Source organism: Nanorana parkeri, unplaced genomic scaffold (genome assembly GCF_000935625.1).
Source record: "Nanorana parkeri isolate BGI_ZX_2015 unplaced genomic scaffold, ASM93562v1 scaffold375, whole genome shotgun sequence".
Taxonomy (NCBI): domain Eukaryota; kingdom Metazoa; phylum Chordata; class Amphibia; order Anura; family Dicroglossidae; genus Nanorana; species Nanorana parkeri.
The window spans coordinates 429,860-449,785 of NW_017306643.1; the positions used below are offsets into that span (position 1 = coordinate 429,860).

Sequence of the window (19,926 nt, forward strand, 5' to 3'; positions counted from 1 at the left end):
ACAATGTAGCTCCAGGATGGTGATATAAAAAAGTTGCAAAAAACAATTACAGGGAGCAAGAGCAATGACAGGACATGTATACAATTAGGCATGTCACTTGGAGTAATCCAAAAGCAATCAATCCAGCGGACCCCCAAAACCCAACTGACACAGGCAACCGGCACATGCCACGAGGGAGGGAAAATAAACTGCATATACTAGTTTTTCATAGGCGCCTCACATACAAAGGCAGGATGGTGGTAGTAAGTAGTATCATCAAAAGCTCTGGTTGCAAAAGTTAGTAGTCAAAAGGAAACAAAGTACAAGGGGGATCAGTAGGGTAACGGGTGGAGTGGAGAGAAACGGAGTCTGTGTGGGATAAGAAGGTCTGACTCCATGGTATCGTAATGCAGTTAACTTGGGAAACAGCTGGCTCTCGGAGAGCCTCTCTGGTCTGCGTGTTGGGGTGCCCCCATGGGGATAGTGTCAGTGCCGACGAGCAGGCAAATCCAGAACAGAAGAGTTTTGACACTGTGGCCTTCAGGGCAATTCAGAAGCATCATGCAGCCACTCTCTCAGTAGTTGGAAGGAGCCATACCAGTCCAACAGGTCCACCATTGAAATACGAAGGTGAGTACAAAAGTCTTGTAGGCGTGTGCAAAAGAGCAGTGTGAACCACTTTGGTGGCCTACAGGCCAAATGGATATCGCCATCGATACGGAATATTATATTCTCAAAGAACATTCAGCAGAGGTTGGAGGGAGCACCTATTCTGCAAAGTAATCTGTGAAAGATCTTTATAGGTCTAAATAGGTTGGTCCTCATAAGTTGTTCACACGTCTTGCCTTTCAGAAGAATTTATTATTTAAAATGCTTGCCATTTCTACAGAAATGGCTGCTTTGCGGTTCCAAATACTTAAGCACTTGGTCATGACAATTTACCAAAAAATTCCGGAGCATCAGTTTCTTTAACAAAAACAATATTATTCATTTTAGCAGAGTGGATGAGTTGTGTTATTGATTCCACCTTTTCACTATTCTTATTTGTGCATTGATGTGTGTTTTTGAGTGTTGCATTTTTTTTGTACATTAGTGTGCCATAGAAAATAAATGACTAATGATGCGTATTGTATTACTGTGCATAAAAGAGCTCTACATTACCTTTGAACTGGTGTGTGTGTGTGGCTTTAAAGTTTTTTTCTTGTAAAGTTAGTAATGTATTGGTGTGTTTGCATGTAATCCTTTACACATTCCTTAACAGTTCATGTCTCAGAAAGAAGATTAGATCGAATCCTAAGTGACGGACAGCAGCGAACTGGTCAGCTACAAGAATATCTTTCTCAGCAACTTTCACATTCACTGTCTGGGTCACTAACCAATCGTCTTGACAAAACTATACGGGAAGAGATTAAAAAGACTGTTCCGCTATGTGAGATTTTTTGTTTCGCGTATGGTATTAAAATATTTAATAGTTATATTATTTAAAGTAGTAATTTGTATGTAACCTCTCTAGCCATTTGTCTTCTCCTTCTGACCTGCTCCAAAACTTGAGATGTGAATTCCCAGTTTAAAAGCTAAAAGACTAGCAGTCTTGACAGAGCTCAAGTACCTTTCTATAGCATTTTAAGATGGATGTCACAGGAAAATATTGCCAAGTGCCTTTATCAGGGTTTGAATACTCTCTAACACCAGGTTATTGATCTTCTGCCCACACTGCTTGTATTTGGTTGGCAGAGTCCTTCCTTACTTCATGCAGTAATATACAATAAAGTATCTATACACCCCAGCATTCCCATACTTCACTTTAAAAAAATGTTAAAGAAAAAAACAAACTACTAATGCATTGCTCTGTGGTTCTCTTCCTGTGTGGTGAGAAGGTTTTCCTTAAGACATTGAGTAAAGGGGGAAATCTCTCTAAAGGAGTCCTGGACAGCATTAAAACCTGACAGGTTCTAATCCTTCCCCATTTTATCCAAAACTAATAGAAACGTTTCTTAATTGTTCATTAGGGGACACAGGTCAGATGAAATCGTAGGCAACTGGGTTATGCAACTGCTTACAGGACATTGTACACTGGCAAATACATGAGGTAGTTAAATATAACCCCTCCCACTCCCATCATGCTCCAGTTTTTTGTTATTGTTCTAGGAGGATGGAGTCTTCTCTCCTCAAAAAGAACCAAACCCATTTCCTTTAACTCCATGCTTGTTGTCAAGATCCTTTTTCTTTGAAGATTTTACATATACTGCACAGCCAGAAGTGCTCATTTTGCAGATTTCTAGATCGGCTGAACCTTGGCATAGCCATGTAGGCCATACCCGGACCCAGCTGGCTATCCTATAATGTGAAATGCAGCCACTGGACTCTGCTGGGGCATTCTAGACACTTGTAAATGTGATTTAACCATAGAGCACTTCACAAGTCCATGGTTGTGATACACCCACCGGGTAGAATCCTGTCCCTCTTACCAGAGGGGCAAAGACTGTCTGAATTGCTCCTATGTGCCCTGCCTGAGTCCCAGTTTGCCATCCTGAACTCCTTATTCGGTGAGTACTCAGGGCTTGCCCCTGCCTTTAGAGCCTGGCACCTTCCCTACATTTCTACACTGTCCTTGGTTGGGCTGTTTTACTTTTTTTTTTTAAATCTGTCTCATGTATCTCTCTGTGACTGAGACACACTGGGCAGTAACCCTGCCCTCTTCTGATGCTTATAAGATCCCAACTGGCTCCTTGCAAGGTCTAAGACCTGTCCACCTTGCTGCTGCCTGCCTTTCAGTGAACTAGTGATGGGCAGCAGTGTCCCCCCCCCCACCCCCAGCTTCAGCAGTGGTCAGTGAGTACCCATTTTGTGTTTACTCACTTTACATATTCACAGTATAGCGGATTATAAGTGTAAGGGAAGCAGTCTGGCAGGCTTTCCAGCTCACAAGCAACAGTTCAGGGGTGTTTGCATTACTCTTTCTTAAGGACCTGCCCCCTTCTTTAGTCCATTCTCCTCTTGGTCTTTTTTAGCTTCCTAATGTGTGTTCCCCTCCTACTATCCAAGGAGAAATTTGTGCCACTGTGGCAGACTTCTTTGAGAACATTTTCAACCCTGATAGCAAAGGACGCAGGTGTCAAAAGTGTAACACAACCTCTCCTCCTGGGTCTGTTTCTAAATTTCCTACAGCTACTGTTGCCTCTGCACATTCAGCTGAGGATGATGAGGAGTGTACCTTGTCCCTGTTAGACAAATTCGTACCTAAAGAGATTTATGTAAACAGAGGAGCATTTGAAATTCATGCATGTGCCCTTACATTATATTATGTTGTATGCCTCGTATTCAGTATGACCCTTCTATCTGTTCACGTGCAAAAGACCCTTTGGCTTACGTGTTGGTCTGCAGAATATCAGTGCAAGAACCACATATTGCATTACGTATATATTTGAATCCCTGTGCAATTTTATCAAAGAGGGACATCTCCAGCAAAAGAAAGCTAAGCCCAAGACTAGGAAACCCTCTACTTCTGAGTCTAAAAAGAGTTATTTTTGCTACTTCCAGTCTAAAAGGAGTTCTATTTGCTACTTCCAGGCTTTTAGGTTCAAGTCCTAAGCCAGGACTCAGTTCCACCACAAGCCTTGGGACTCTCAATCCTCCAAAGCCTTTGAACAAGTCCTCCTCACAATGGGGCTTGGGGCCTCTTGGACCGGCAACGTTTAGTATGCTTTGGTCCAGAACACGGTGTCTTGGAGCTACAAGCTGGTGTTTCAATCTCTGCCTCCACCCCAGTTCATGTTGTCAAACCTGACAACTCCTCAAAGGCTAGCAGACCTTGTTGCTCTGGCTCAGCTCTTCTCTCATGTGGTCATAGTCATTGTCCCTAAAATGAAAAGCTTTCAGGGGTTCTACTCCAGCTCCAGCCTGTTCACTGTTCCAAAAGTTAGTGGTGGCATTCTGCCCCATAATGGTTTTAAAGGTTGTTGTTGCCTTTCTCTGAGTAGAAGCATTCTGCATCCAGGACACTTTATGGACATCAAGGATGCCTACTAGCATATTCCCATTTTTCCGACATAGCTACTTTTCTTCCAGAAGAGAGACATTTGACTCTGCAGACAAGGAGTTGTCCAACCCTCCACTTTTGAGGGTGGCCTCTTTCGAGGCAATCCTTTTCTGCTATACACAGACACGGTTGTCTTGAAGCCTAAGACTTATTTTCTTCCCAAGGTGGTTACTTCATTTCAGAAAATCAGGACATTGTTCTTTCATTTTTCTGTCCTGCTCCGACCCATCCCAGGTACATTTCACCCCATTGTCTAGAGGCAGTGTGTGCCTTTTGGGTTTACATCTCAGTTACTGCTTCATTCAGATTGACTGTTTCTCTTTTTTATTCACGTTTCAGTGTCCCTGTATGGAGCAACCTGCTTCTTCCATCTCTTGTTCCACCATCTTTCGGCTTAGGGACAGGTTTCTACAATTTCTAGTCAGAGCACACTCCGCTAGGTCATTTAATGCCTCTTGTTTTTTTTATGATCTGTTTCTCAGATTTGCTAGATTGCCACTTCGTGATCTGTTCACTGGTTCATGAAGTTTTACCAGGTGAATGTTTAGGCCTCATCTAATGCTCCGTTGTACTGCTTTTGCGTGTCCCCCATTCATTATGGGAGACGGCACAGATGAAAGCTCAAAAGCTTTCATCTGTGCTGTCTCCCTTAATGAATGATTAAGAAAATTATATTTTTGTCTTACCGAAAAAAAATCTATTTCTAGGATTTCTTTAAGGGACATTGGTCTCACCACTCGGTCTTATGATCCACTCCTATTGCTTTTCTTTAAAACTGGAGCATGCAGGAAGTGGGAGGGGTTACACTTAGCTGGTACATAGCTTTGTTGGCCAGTGTCCTGTGTTGAAAAAACCAAAACCGGCGCCTCTGGTTGCAAGATGGGCTGGTTGTGAAGTTGGCTTAAACACTCAAAGGGCAGCTCTCACTGGTCAAAAAGACCATCGATCTAGGAAACAAGGGACAAGACAGAGCGCCTCCATAGTGTAAAAGTGTAATTTATTTGTACAACACGCAAATAAAAATGTACTTACAGGAAAGTCGGTGGTTAAAAGCATACAAATGGTGATGAAGTATAAAATCTCTAGCAGCGGAAGTCTGAAGGAGTACAGCACATCAGCGTCATCTGACCTTTAGAACTCAAGGGGTCAGAGGACGCTGATGTGCTGTACTCCTTCAGACTTCCGCTGCTAGAGATTTTATACTTCATCACCATTTGTATGCTTTTAAGCACCGACTTTCCTGTAAGTAAATTTTTATTTGCGTGTTGTACAAATAAATTACACTTTTACACTATTGAGGCGCTCTGTCTTGTCCCTTGTTTCCTAGTGTCCTGTGTTCTTTAAGGCTACGACTAAAGCCTAGTTTTGGGGGCTGAAACATGTCAGCGTTTGCTGCTTTTTTGCAAATAAAGTATTGGATGGACAGATCCCTTTTACGAGTGATGTTTTTTTTTTAACCTACTTTAGGCAGCATCATAATCCAGTAGTGAAATTTCATCTGTCCTGTGTTTCCCTAATGAACTGCAACAAACAGATTTCACAGTAAGCCAAAATTCAGCTTTTGGCTATAGAAACTGTTGGATTGTGTTTATGGGTATATTTTTGTAAACTAATACTGATGTAACTTTTGGCAAACAGAGTATAGTAAGACTATGCTGATGTTGTATGTTTACCCCACATAGCTAACTTTTGCAGTTTTTAAAGTCTGGTTGAAGTAATTTTAATGCTTTGTGATTAACTGCTGGAGAGGTGCAGGCTAGATGTTTGCACTGATGTACAGATTTTCTCATTAGTCTTATAGTCTTCACCTTTGTGGTATTTTAGTAGTACTGGGAGGTCAATCAAGATATCAAAGACCTTTAAATATTATATTTTTGGAGTTTTAAGAAGCAGTTTACAAAAGATAGATTTTAAAACTGTTGTTCTTTGTATTAAAGGTATAAATAAAACTCTGGAGCCTGTGACTGGGCAACTTAGTAGCACAATTGCAGCAAAATTCACATCAGTGGAGGGAACAGTAAAGGACAGTGTTATCAAGATAGTCAAATCCAAGGTAAGTTTCAAATTGTACATGACCTTAGCTGATGCTGTTTTCGTTCGAAAAGGTAATGTTGCCCTTAAAAAAAGAACTCTAGCAAAATCACAAGCTAACCCTTGGCGTGGGGCTACCCCTGCACTGCAAGAGTTAAGTGTTTTGGTTTTTTTTTAAGGGGGATCGAATAAAGGTTCACTCACCTGATCTTGGACCTCGCTGTGACTGGCACTCACCTTCTGCTCCGACTATGGAATGTCCTTTGGCATCCTCAAGTCTAATGCAGGTCAATGGACCTATATAAGACGTGATAACACCAGCGGTCCTAAGACCGCCAGAGCCCAGGTTAAAAGAGGCTGCAGACACCGGTCGTGCAGCCCAGAGGGAGTCAGCGGGACCAAGGATTATGTAAGTGAATCTGCTTAAGCCCTCTAGACAAATCAAGCACTTAACCCTTTCAGTAGTTTCATGTAAGGTAGGCTGAGACACCCTGCAATTTTGCTGGGATTATAGAAGGAACTGCTGCTGCAGGTAAGTACCATTGAATACTCCACTAACTTATACACTCCCCTCATTAGTTCTCTACTTAAAGTAAAACTAAACTCAAAATCTTAAAAATGCATGCATCACTTAGCTGTAGCTCCTCAAATCATCTCTGAATGTGTGCTGACACCATACTTCCTTCTGGAGGGTAGCTACTTTTGTTTCCCATGGTCCCTGTGTGTGTTGTAAAATAGCCACCACTCCAGACTCCCTCCTGTGATGGACTGCAATCCCAATACAAGTTAGTAAACTTAAACATGAGATTGTAGTCCACCACGGGAGTGAACCTGTAGTGGTGGCTACTTTACAGAACACAGGAACCAGGGGGAACGAAAGTAGCCAAAAGAGACACTATGGTACACATGGGGGAATCTAACATTCGGACAGCTTTGGGACATCGTGCAGACGGAAGTGGGTCTTTTGCAGGCACGCCACTTGAGCTTGATGCCTCCACAGGTCCCCCAACACTCTTGACCTTTTTTCCGGTACGTTCCGACTCTTCACATTCCCTGACATGAGTTTAGAGGAGAAGACCCTCTAGCCATCACCCCGCTGCTGAGCCATGGGAAAGAAACACAGAACGACAAAAGAAGGAGGACTGAGGTGGACGGAGGCCAAAAGATGCTAGAGGAAATGATAAGAGTGAGAAGGAGAGGAAGAGGAAGGACAAAGAAGGGGATTGGGGACAAGAAAAGGAGAGAAGACGAAGACTTATACATTGAAGAAGCAGGCAAAAAAAGAGACAAGAGAAGGAAAACTAAGAAAGACTAAAATCTAAAGCAAAACAACTTTCTGCCTTATAGGTAAAGAAGGAGTCTAAGTGGGGTAAATGGCAAGCAAAAAAGGCAGGAAGAGGTGCTCCCGCAGGCACCAACTTATTGGGAGAAGAGGAAGGCTCGTCCCCAACCAGACTACTCTGGGAGAGGCACGGGGTGCACGCTGAGCAAATATGCCGTCAGGACTAAACGGGTAATCCACTCCCTTAAGTCGGGTGCAACTCAGGACGAGTGCTCGAGTAGGTCAATAATATTTTACTCAGCCCAGGAGGAGACCGTTCCAAGTGAATTAGATGGAGGGAGTACACTGCCGATAGCCCCATGTCTGAACTTCTCCCCTCCCCCCGTGCCCGCCTAAGCCTGGATAGGATAGTTCTCATCTGGGGACCCCCATATATATTCCCTGCCAGTGGGCGAGAGAGCGTCCCACCAAGACCCACAAACGACCCGTCCCGTAGGGACATTGAATGCAAAGTGGTGTCCCCGTTGGTCACCATCCCTTTCGCATGGTCACCATCCCTTTCGCCCGCCAGCAGACGAACCCGCCCCCAAAAGGGACCGAGAGAGGCCCCTTCAAACAGGCCGTCAAAATAACGGACCTGGCCCAGCCCCTCTCCAAGGCCAAACATCACCCTGATGGCAATCTACTCGGACAGGGTGGATGGCATCTCGCAGGCACAGTGAGGTGGACACCTGAGAATCCCTCAAGACACCTTAATAATGCCCCCCAGACAGTACTGTGCACGCACGGAGGGGAGGGGCCATCGCTGCATACAGTCAGACCCCACAGGGCAGGGGCACCTACTACTAGACATGCAGCCTGAAACTCAACACATCGGTGTCAGTGTCACCGCACAGGGTCTCCCCATTGGAGTCAGACCCACCACACACCAGCGGCTCAGGGGGGCCCTGCCCAGGATCCTGACGGCATTTCCCTCAAACAGTCCATTTCCATCAGCCCCTCTCCACCCCCCTGCGCACAGGGAGTAGGAGGGTGGGGCCCAGCAAGGGTAGTCTGTCTCCACCCAGGTGCCCAGCCGGCACTGCGTGGGCACACACATCCTCTTGGCCCTCGTTAGCCGGAAACAGAAAATGAAAACATGAAATAATAATGTAAAGTCAATGTAAAACAATGGTCCATAAACCTATACCAATCCTGGGGAGGTGCCATTCGTATCCAACCCCCTGTGCGGCATCAGTCGTGGGGCAACAGGAGACTGGAACAGAGTCCTAGGGGCAGCGTTCAAGAAGAGGCCCAGTCCAGAATCAACCGTGAGGCCACCGGGGGTGGAATTGAAAAGGGCCAGGTCTGTTCCAGTACATAACCAGCACCAGCATCGGGGGTACAGTAGCAGAAAGTTCTGGTAAGACGACAGTCTGAATGAGGGGCAACAAGCCAGGAAAAGCAGGTGGAGAGCAAGGCAATAGATAGCCCGAGCTTACCCAAGAAAAGTCCCGACAGGCAAGCCGTCAACTCAGGAGACCACTGTGACGATATGGTGATGAGTTTATAAGTTAAATGTGTATTGGTGTTGGGTTAGGTTTAAGTGTGTTATGCTGTGTGACCTGGTTATGAAAAGACTATCCGCACCATGCCTCGTTATCTCCCTTTGTACTCTGAAGGAGCTCAGAACAATGACATTCTGGCCAGGTTCCTGCTATGGCTTTCTGGAGCTCGTTAGCAGGGGAAACCCTGTGGTGTTGAGCAGACCGATTGTCTGGGGAAGGCAGGGTGGATGTGATGGGATTATAATCTGATCTCATCACTTGCTGTATAAAAGTTTGTGCAGTTGCTCAATAAATTAGAGTTTGTTTCACCCCACACTCGTGTCTCGACCAGTGACTGGGGAAACTGAGAGCTAAAGATCTTCAGGTTGCAATATCTCCTCAGCAAGAAAGAATACAGCGGCGGACATACTAATTCTGAGTAAGGGGGTCCGTCTCGTTGTGCTCTGGAACGGGATCTGCTTCTTCTGGAACGCTGAGAATGGGGTGCAGGCAGCACACCGGGCCGATGGGATAAGCCAGTTCGGAACCTCCACCGGCTTAGCCTCTAAAAACACGAAGCGCTCCAGGAGCTGTTCAGGTGTCAGTAGCGTGAAGGAAGCTCCCCTTCGCTGGACCTGCAGGTGGAAGGGGTGTCCCCGTTTTGTAGGTCGCTCCAGCTGAGATCGGAGCCAGCAATAGGCGAAGCAACCGATGCAAGTAGAGCGTGTGGCAGGACAGATCCGGGAGAACAGTGATAACTGCCCCATCAAACTACACCGTCTTCTTAATCCACACTTTCCACATAATTTCCTCGTTCTGTGGAAAAAAGTAAAATGCAGGCCCTTAAGCGTGGAAAGGGAGCCTGGTAACATGGACAGTAAGATTACCTGAGGGATTCCGGGACAGTAAGATTACCTGAGGGATTCCGGGAACTGAAGAGCCCGTCATGTTCTCATAGACATCCCCTTAGTCCAAAATGGTGCAATCCGTGGACAGGACCACCAAATGTGCGCAATGGAACCAACTCCCACAAGGCAAGACCAGCAAAGATCAGAGGTACCTGGAAACATTCTCTGTGGACAATAATACCAATGGGTAAGTATTTTGTAGTGCCTTTCCTGGATCGCAATAGACATTGTAAGTGCATGGGTCAGCACAGAGACCTTGACCCTTTTATAATTAGTAAAGGTTCAGTTCCCACTCAGACAAGTATAGTGGAAAGGAAGTATAGACATCTGAAAGCAACATTTTGTAAAGCGTGTAAACAACATGAGTAGGTCCCTCAGACTGAAGACACATTTCTTTAAAGGCATTGTGAGATCTGTGAACATCCGCTTGACACGCCAAGGAGGCATAAAAGTTTCTATCTTGAAAGTACAACAACCAAGAGCCTGTGTGTAGGGGAGATTCAAGTACCAGAGCAGATAGAGGTAAGAGTCCAGAGAAGGAGAGGAAGGAAGAAGACCAGTGGAGCAGCTTGGATCTTGAGCGACCAGGAGGGAATTAGGATATCCGAGAATCTGAATCATTGGACCAGCATATGAAGAGATTCCCGTGAGAACTGATCAAGTTGTCTCACACCCGAAGCAGAGGGGGCAAACAAGTATCTTTGGACAAGTATCAGTACTTGTACTTGAAAAAATGGTATCGGTGCATCCCTAATAAATATATATATTTTTTTAAATCCTACATTAACCACTTGCCGTCCGCCCGTTGTAAAAGGTATTTTTTCCTTACTATAGTAAAAAAATAAAAACCCCAGTGGTGAATAAATACCACCAAAACAAAGCTCTATCTGTCCCCAAAAAAGGGTTTAAAATTCATTTCAGTACATCATTGCATGACGGAATAAATGTCAGTCAAAGTACCGCAGCGCTGAATACTGAAAATGGCCTGGATGGGAAGGGGGTTTAACACCGCGGATGTCAACTGGTTAAAACTGGGAAGCACAAATCCCAGGAGCTGTGTATGTTCCTTAAAAATGACAGCTGCTTCCTAACTTTTGAATTTTTCTCTAGTCTAGTCTTGGAACTGGAACAGACCATGGCACTCGATTTTAAGCAGTGGGTGCGAAGGTGAAATCCAGACTATCTGGTGTATATTAGAGAGAAAACAAGAAAACTCAAATAACACACATAAAAGCATGTGAGAGCTCCTTCTAGGAGAAGCTCACAGCAAACGAGATGTGAATGTCACCCAGGAATCTGGTGTGAGCAAAACGAGTCCAGGTGATTCCAATGTCCCGTGAACTGGACCGCACGTAGGCAGAGGTGGCAAAGCCTACAGTAGATCTGTAAAAAATAAGTCAAGGCAACTGGACTTGCTGTATTTTTCTTGAAGATGTTTTACTGGTCATCCAACCAGCTTTCTCAATTCGGAATGACTTGTACAAAAATTATCTGGGAATAAATATGGTGAATGTTGCTCAAATCCACATAATCTGTTAATCATAACCAGCTGTTGACTGCATTTGCATAATTGGAGCTAGGAGGTGTTAATAACCTGCCCAGAGAAAGGTGTTAAAACAGCATTGTATGTGGCAGACAATAGATGTCCCCCCCACACACACACCTCTATTCAAGCTTGGCTTCTCCATTTTTACATAAATGGCCTCTTTTAAACCAGTCCTCCCTGTCTAGGATGCGTACTTGACTGTCTTCAAAGGAGTGACCTTTTTCCTTTAGATGTAGGTATACTGCTGAATCCTGACCAGAGGGTTTATCTCTTCTATGCTGTGCCATACGCTGGTGTATCTGCGGCAATGTTTCACCGACATACAATTCAGAGCACTCTTCACTGCACTGGACTGCATACACAATGTTGTTCATCTTGTGTTTTGACGTTGGGTCTTTTGGGTCAACCAGTTGTTGCCTCAGTGTATTGCTGGGTTTAAAGCAGACAGGGATGTGATGTTTTTTTAAAAACCCTTCTGAGTTTCTCAGACACCCCAGCTACATATGGGATGACCAAATTCTTCTGTTTGTCATGCTTTTCACCCTCACTGGTACTCTTGGCATTCTTCCCTCTTTCTGTTTAACAAAACTTCCAGACTGGACTTTTTAAAACATTTTCATACATTAGTGTTCCCTTTCTTTTTTTCCTCTCCTCAGTATAAAACGCCTGTTTCCTAAAGTTATAGCATAGAGTTGATGCTGTTCAATGTGATGATCTTCATGTTCATGTAAAGTCAATGCCCGGAGTCACTTTCTGACTCCGTGACCTCTGGGCTTAGCACCCACTAGGCCCAGAACACACCGGAGGCTGTTCCTCCAGCATAGTTTGTATTGAGGCATTTTTTTTAACCTCATTTAGTTGCACTTCTTTTTGTAACTTTTCATCCCTCTGCCTACTCTGATCCTAACCCGGAGTTTTTTTTTCTTCTCATCTTTCTCTTTCCTTCCTACCACTCTCTTCCCCCCCTTTACCTTTCTGTCCCCTGGGCTCCAGGGGAACACCCCTCTGTGATTAGGTGACATTCCTCTGCCTACATTCTTGAGACTCCTTCCTACCGCAATGTCTTCTACCAGAAGTAATTTGTTAATCTCCCTCAATGTGAAGGGTTTACACGTACCTGAAAAGAGGTCCATGATTTTACAGGAATTCAAGCGGAGGTAGGCTGACATTTGTTTTGTACAGGAAAAATCACTTTACATCAGATCAGGTCCCCAGATTTCACAATCTTTGTTATCCTCATGCACCAATATACCATTGCCCCTCCCCTGACTCTAAAACTAAGGGAGTAAGTATCCTCTTTAGCCGTAACTTGAAGAAGCTTGTAGACTCATGGTTATGCCCAGAGGGGCGAGCTATATCTGTCAAGTGGACATTGGATAGCCAACTCTGTACCTTTTGCTAATCTATATCTCCCCAATGCTACTTAGGTTTCCTTTTTGGAATAAATTCTAGATCACTTAGCTGCATTTACAGAGGGGGTGCAGATGGTTGGGGGAGACTTCAGTTTGGTACTAGACCAGATCTAAGACTCCTCCCAAGACCTCTTCCCATTTGTCCTAAGCTATTCGACGCTTTAGTAAATGCCTAAGATTGCACCAGTTCATGGATGTTTGGTGTATACTTCATCCAACTGACAGGGACGATTCCTTCTTTTCTAACCCCCACCAGTCCTATACAAGAATAGATAGGTTCCTTATCCGACGCGTCCATAGGCTCCATCTCCCTCTCCGAACATGCCAGAGATCTCACTTGCTCTTGACCTTTCTCAGGGTCCCAAGCCACCATGGACTTGGAGGCCAAATAAAGGTCTATTGCAAGACTGACCTATCTTCTAAGACATCCTCTCGGAACTTCATTCTTTTTTTCCTTCAACTCGAACCCAGACTCTGACCCCATGATCAGGGAGGTTCTTATTAAACATGGCTCGCGGATTAAGAAGGCTAGACTCGCCCATATAACTAATTTACTAACCGAAATTCTCCATCTGGGAATGACACACAAACGCACCCTTGCATCATCTATTATGGAGGAACCTGCTTCTCTGCAGTTGCGTTTGAAATCTCTCCATGTTTAGGGCCAAATGCGCACTTGTTAGATGTAGGCGGACCTTCTATGAGTTTGGGGACAAGTGCGGGAGACTTCTAGCCCGAGCTTTGCAAACACAACGGGAACGGTACTTTATTCCAAAAATTCAAACACAAGGGCAATCTAGGGTTTCTAGGACTGATGACATTGCTGAGGCTTTTCAACCCTACTATGCGTCCCTATATAATCTTAGCTCAGGATCTAGAGACTCTCGTGAACCTTCCTTTACTAACGTGATCGACACTTACCTATCCGACTCCCCTCTCAGGACGGTATTTCTTCCTTGGATTAACCTCTCACCACAGACAAACTTACACAAGCTATTGCCCAGACCAATACAGGGAACGCACTTGGCCCTGACGGATTTACCTTAGTATACTACAAATGCTTTAAAGATCTTCTTTCACTGTACTTTCTCAATGCGTTCAACAACATTGAATCTGGGGGTTTCTTCCCTAGAGATGCCCTTAGAGCGCATATAACCGTGATTCCTAAGGAAGGGAAGGATCCACTTTCTGCTCCAGCAACAGGCCGATTTTCTTTAGTAAACGTGGACCTAAAACTCCACTGAAATTCTTGCCTCTAGACTTGCATCCTTAATTCCTTCAATCGTTCACCCCCCTTCCCCCCCTTCCCATCAGTGGAGAATGGCAACTAGATGGCAGGGCGGCGGGGTTAGTGTAAATAGTTTTTACTGTTTATTTACTTTTTTATCACTTTTTATTTAATTATTTCTTCTAATTTTTGATGACCCTGTCACCTCCAGGACAGGAGTTCTAGCACAGCACTGTGCTGGAACTCCTGTGACAGGTGAGAGAGGAAGAGCACAGCTCTCCCCTCTCACTGTCTACACGGAGCGACATCGCCGAGTTCACATGTAAACGAAAAATCGGCGGCCCGACTCTACATTTAGTCCTGCTTGTACAAAGCAGGACTGAATGTAGAGAGGGCAACTTCCCCAAAAGGACACCGCTGCCGCCCCTCTGCGCCCTGCCGCCCCGAGGCCGGGCCTCGGTGGACTTGTGGGGAATCCGGGCCTGCCAATGACACAAGGCAGGGCTGTCCTCTATCCCCCCTACTCTTTATTCTTACATTGGAACCTTTTCTTTGTAAAATCCGATCCCATCCAGATATCACAGGCCTCTCAATCGGGGCGATTGCTCCACAAAAAGTGGCTGCTTTCGCGGATTTACTTTTCTTTTTATCTAACCCGGTGGTTTCCTTACCCAACTTGGTAGAGGAATTCCGATTATTTGGCAAACTATCCAACTTGCTCGTTAACTATTCCAAATCAGAGACCACTCAATGTCTCCATTTCGAATTCGGTTGTCCTCAATCAGCAAACCTCCTTCCCTTTTAAATGGTCCTCATCAGCGATCAAACACTTAGGCACCATGATACCCAGAGACCTAACTGAGACTTTTACCCTCAATTTTCCACCACTACTCCTTAAATTTAAAATTGGATCTACTCCAATGGACCTCCAGTAGGTTATCTTGGTTCGGGTGGTGTAACATTATTAAAATGAACATTATGCCTCAGATTTTATACTTATTCCAGGCTCTGCCAATCAGGATTCCGCATTGGTTTCTAAAATCACTAAATAGGTTATTATCACAATTTCTTTGGACGAACAAACCCCCCACACCCCCTCTCTGATTGAAATTTTCTCTCCTACGCCTTTCTAAAGCGCAGAGTGGAATTGGACAGCCTGATGCATCAGCCTATTACGCGGCTTGCTCGATTTCTAGACTGGTACCGTAATGGAGACTTGAAGCCTTGAGTGCAAGTAGAGAGGGCAGACCTAGACATACCTCTACAATGCCTTCCCTGGTGTTCCACACATATCCCATTACGTGTTCATAATCATCCCACGGGGCCACATGGAATGTTGGTAGTGGATTCTTTGAGTCTACCCATATTTCACCTCAACACTCTTCCCTTTATTCGATCTTGGACAACTCGTCCTTTACTCCAGGACTAGAGGATGTCGCTTTCTGGTCGCTTCTAGAGTTCGATCACTTCCTAGTCATACACTTTACTCAAGATGGTACTTCGCCATCCAGAGGTTTCCTTCTCTCGGACTCCCAAGACATCTGATCTGGGCTTCTGGAAGAGCATCCAATTTTCCCATTTCATAAGTTCCCTACCACCTGCTGCAGATTTTGCTCGACCGCTAACCAATTTTGAAAAGGAATGTGTCCAATTGGGCCCTCTTCGTCATGCAGTCTCTTTCATATATTCTCTACTACTTACACCTGCAGCAGGATTTGTTCCGGACTACGTGCGAAAATGGGAGCGAGATCTCACTGTCCAATTCTCACAGGACCAGATGTCACGATAGACACTGCCAGACGTGATTCTCCTGGACAGAATTTGTCCGGCCACCCGAGTTCTCTGCTTTATTATCAGAGGTTTCTGCTTGAGGCACTGGTTTCTCCCATGTCCTTTCAGCCCGGGGGTCGTTTCACCGCTCAATGGCGAATCCTTTACCCGTTACTTTTTTTTTTTTTCTTTATTGCCCGATGCTCCCCCTTTTTTTACCCTGTATTCTTCTTTATCTACCTCTGTTCTATACTACTAAAATGCTACCCATGCCTTAGTTGGAACTTGAGCTTGAGCTATTCTCCGGAGTCCACCCCAACTTTGATGATCATGCAGATGTTTTGTTTTTATTTATGATTGCGTATTTTTCTATTTTCATATAACTCCTCCAGGTATAAGTCAACGATGATTGATTCACTCAGCTCGGGGGCCCTCCCTGGGAGCATGTAGTCAATCTTGTCAATCCACTGAGTTCTTGTGGTGCCTAGGGTTCTCCCTGTGCTGACCTTGGTAGGGGAGGATCTTTCCTCCTGTGGGTACCTCTACTTTTATATGCTCCTCATTGTACATTGTACAATTCCCAGGTGTGTTTTTCTAAATACCCTTTTTTATAAATTCCTTTTGCTATGTATATTGTATTGAAAAACCTTGAAATAAAGAATATACAAAAATAACAAAACGGTAAAACATTTCATTTAATTAAAAATCTGCACATATATGGGAATTTCCTTTCATTGTGGTAGAGTTACAGTAATCCAAAGCACATCTGATAACCAGAGCTTATCAAGAAGGGGCGAGTTTTCTCACAAACTGACGAAGTGATAGTATGTCTTTTTGACTTTATATCAGAGGTGCACCGAAATGGAAATTTTAAAAATGAAACCGAAATTTAAAAAAAATGTCAGGCCGAAACCGAAAATGTTTTTTATTTTTATTTTTTTAATATTTTATTTTTATTTATTTTTTATAAACTTTTTAATTTTTTTATAAATTTTTTTATTTAAATATTTTTATTTTTTTACTTTACTTTTAGGGGCTTTGGAGAAATATTAGGGGTCTAAACAGACCCCTGATATTTCCCTTTTAAAATAGAAAGAGATTGAGAACACAAAGTCCTCAATCTCTTTTTCTGTGTCCCCTGTTATCAATGAACAGGAATCCTCTAGGAGTGTTCCTGTTCATTGATAACATGAGAACATTGTTTACTATAATTATGAATGAATGGGGGTGATGTAGATCACTCCCATTCATTCATAATTGAGGATAAAGTTATACCATATCCTCAATTATCTACATTATCTGAGTGTGTGTACCTTGCATTATGCCAAAAGTGCCATTTTCGTGTCTCTCCTCTTCTCCCTGACGAAGATTTCTACTGCGCATGCGCCCGCCTTCTCGTTCTGCACGGCCGGTTTAGAAGCTTCAGATCTTCAGACGGGAGCGAGCGGCGGAGTCAGAGGTAAGTAATTACCTTTTGGTAACTTTATTTTTGAAATTAGTTTGCATATATCTACTGCTTGCTAGCAGAAGTTATATATGCAAAAAAAAAACAAGAGTTTAATGGTACTTTAAAGTTTGGTACCACTTCTTAAACACTTCAGTTTTTATTATTAAACAGTTTAAAAATAGAAAACAATTACATATATTAGTCCCAAATGTATCTCTCTATGTTAAGATCTGAAAAGTTCCCATGTGTGTGTAATGTTTTATAGCAGCAAGGAAAAAAAATCTATGTTGTTTGTATATTATATGAATGGGCGGAACCTTATAAAAAATAAGTCTTGAATACACAGTTATAGAAACTGGAGATTAATTTATGATTCTCCCTTCAAATTGGTAAACTCCAAGTAGCTGTTATTTTTTTTTATATCCATGCAAAATCACAAATTTGTAAATCCAAACATCAGTGTATAGAGCAATCACTGACTAACAATTGTACAACAATCCTCAACGTTCAAAGAGTACCAGAGAGGCTAAGATGTATTGTATCCCAATTTGATTTGCAGATTGGTAGATCCATACATGAAGGTAATCAAAACAGACCACTATTTCTATGGTTCAGTAAATATTGGGTAAATGAAGAACACTTTGTATCCCAAATGGAATTGATAAAAAAATAAAAGCAAGTACATTGAGTATTCACAGACTAGCCTGTTTATGGCAAATGCAAGAGACGCTATAAGAAAATTGTGCCTCCTTTTGGCGAATTGTTAAAATAACAGTGGCATAGCTGTCCGTTGTGAATGCTTATATCATTGATTGATGAAGATAATTCTGATATACAAAGTCCAAACTTACTGATACACCAAATACAAGCAATCAGCTGCTTTGCAGTCTAAGTCACAGCAATCCGACCGCTCACCAGTTAACATTGCTGGAAAGCTGTTACTTTATTCAAACTCGTCCATTCCACAAATGTCCCACCCAAGTTCCATCCCTCTTTAAGCGTTTCACCCAATCACAGGCTTGGTCATTTACTTGTCCCACCAATTGAACCTGGTTGGTAAACAAAGCCTAGACTCCCAGAGATCAAGTAATAGAATAGACCAATGGCCTAGGTATTTTAAACTTTTCTGCTTTTCTACTTCTTTCAGGTGGAAGAGAAATCAAAACTCAAACTCATCTAAGCTAATGGAAACGTATCCACAACCTTTATATATTAGGGCAGGGGTGTCAAACTCAATTTAATCGTGGGCCGCATCAACATTATGGTTGCCCTCAGGGCCTGTAAGACTATATAAATGTATCTAATCTTCATCATAATTGCCTCTGCATTCGATTATCACTGGTTTTAGTAATAACTTAATACCTAGATCTGAAAGCAGAAGTCTAGAAAATGGCCTGGTGTGCTGGATTCGGCCCCTGGGCCTTGAGTTTGACACGTGTATTAGGGCAATTCTTACTCACTGTTAGAGGTATAACTAATAATGGTGCCTGGTTGCTATCTGTAATGTAATTACCTTGTCAGGTTCTCCGGCATTCTGGGATCAGAGGGTAGCTCCGCCCACCTTCCCACAACGTCACGGCTCCTCCCAAGTAGATGTCTTAAGCCGCAGACTGTCAATTGCTCAGTGTCCGAGCAATGCAGCAGATACAGGGCAATTGCTACAAGCCCTTGCCCCTCCACAAGCTGACAAATGCAACTGTGACTTGTGGTCCCTCCTGGCCAGCTCACTGCGTTCTGGGGTGGGAGGGGGCGTGGTGGTGCATTAAAGTCAACGGCACTGCAGTGTGATGGCCTGCATCGGAACGCATGGCAAATCAATGCCGGCACTCCGCAGTCAGAAAAAATAGTGCATGCAAATGGAGTTCCCTGACTGGCCACTTCACCCCCCCACAGCGTCTTCACCATCCCTCTGTCTGAACTGCGGTCCGCAAGTGTGAAAAACACAGCGGGCAGCATGAGGCGGCTGCGTGTGGCGGGCCCTCTTCTTTCTCTCTGGGCTCCCCCCAACTGGCCGAACACCAGGGCCCAGTCGAAAATGCAAATGCACAAAAAAAAACCAACATGATTTTAATACCTTTTTTTTCTATTAACTAACAGTATGTATGTTATGACTTTCAGGGCTAGTTCACACCAGCCCCAGTGCGTTCTGGCCCAATTTGGTGCTGGAACATACTGGATTGCATCCCGGCTGGCTTACTGATTCTGGGGTGGGAGGGGGCGTGGCGGTGCACTAAAGTCACTGGCACCGCAGGCACACCCCCGGCCGCAGTGCGATCGCCTGCACTGTAACTCATGGCAAATCAATGCCTGTGTTCCGATGCGCTCAGACAAAATAGTGCATGCAAATAGAGTTCCCTGACTGGCCACACCCCCCCTACAGCGTCTTCACCATCCCTCTGTCTGAACTGTGGTCCGCAAGTATCAAAAACAAAGCAGGCAACATGAGGCAGCTGCGGGTGGCAGGTCCTCTTCTTTCTCTCTGGGCTCCCTCCAACTGGCTGAACACCAGAACCCGGTCGCAAATGCGACGGCTGCAACCCTGGTCATTTCGCCTGCGCGTAGTATCGGGGCATATTCACGAGTACTCGTGAAAACGGCCAGTATTGGCACTGGTGCATCACTACATAATTATAGAATGTATTGCTGGGACTTGTAGTCCTGCATAGTTGGTGCTATTCTGCATTGCTGTATAATCATTATACAGCAATGCAGAATAGCACCAGCTATGCAGGACTACAAGTCCCAGCAATACATTATA

General features: G+C 44.1%; 1 protein-coding gene across 1 annotated transcript in view; it reads left to right on the forward strand.

The window, feature by feature from the left end:
- EDC4 (enhancer of mRNA decapping 4) overlaps positions 1-19,926 on the forward strand; it is a 631,081-nt gene that overhangs the window by 424,710 nt on the left and 186,445 nt on the right. Inside the window, exons 21-22 of the mRNA XM_018559011.1 lie at positions 1,253-1,408; positions 5,956-6,071. Of these exons, the coding sequence (XP_018414513.1) occupies positions 1,253-1,408; positions 5,956-6,071 (272 nt within the window). The remainder of the gene's footprint in view (positions 1-1,252; positions 1,409-5,955; positions 6,072-19,926) is intronic.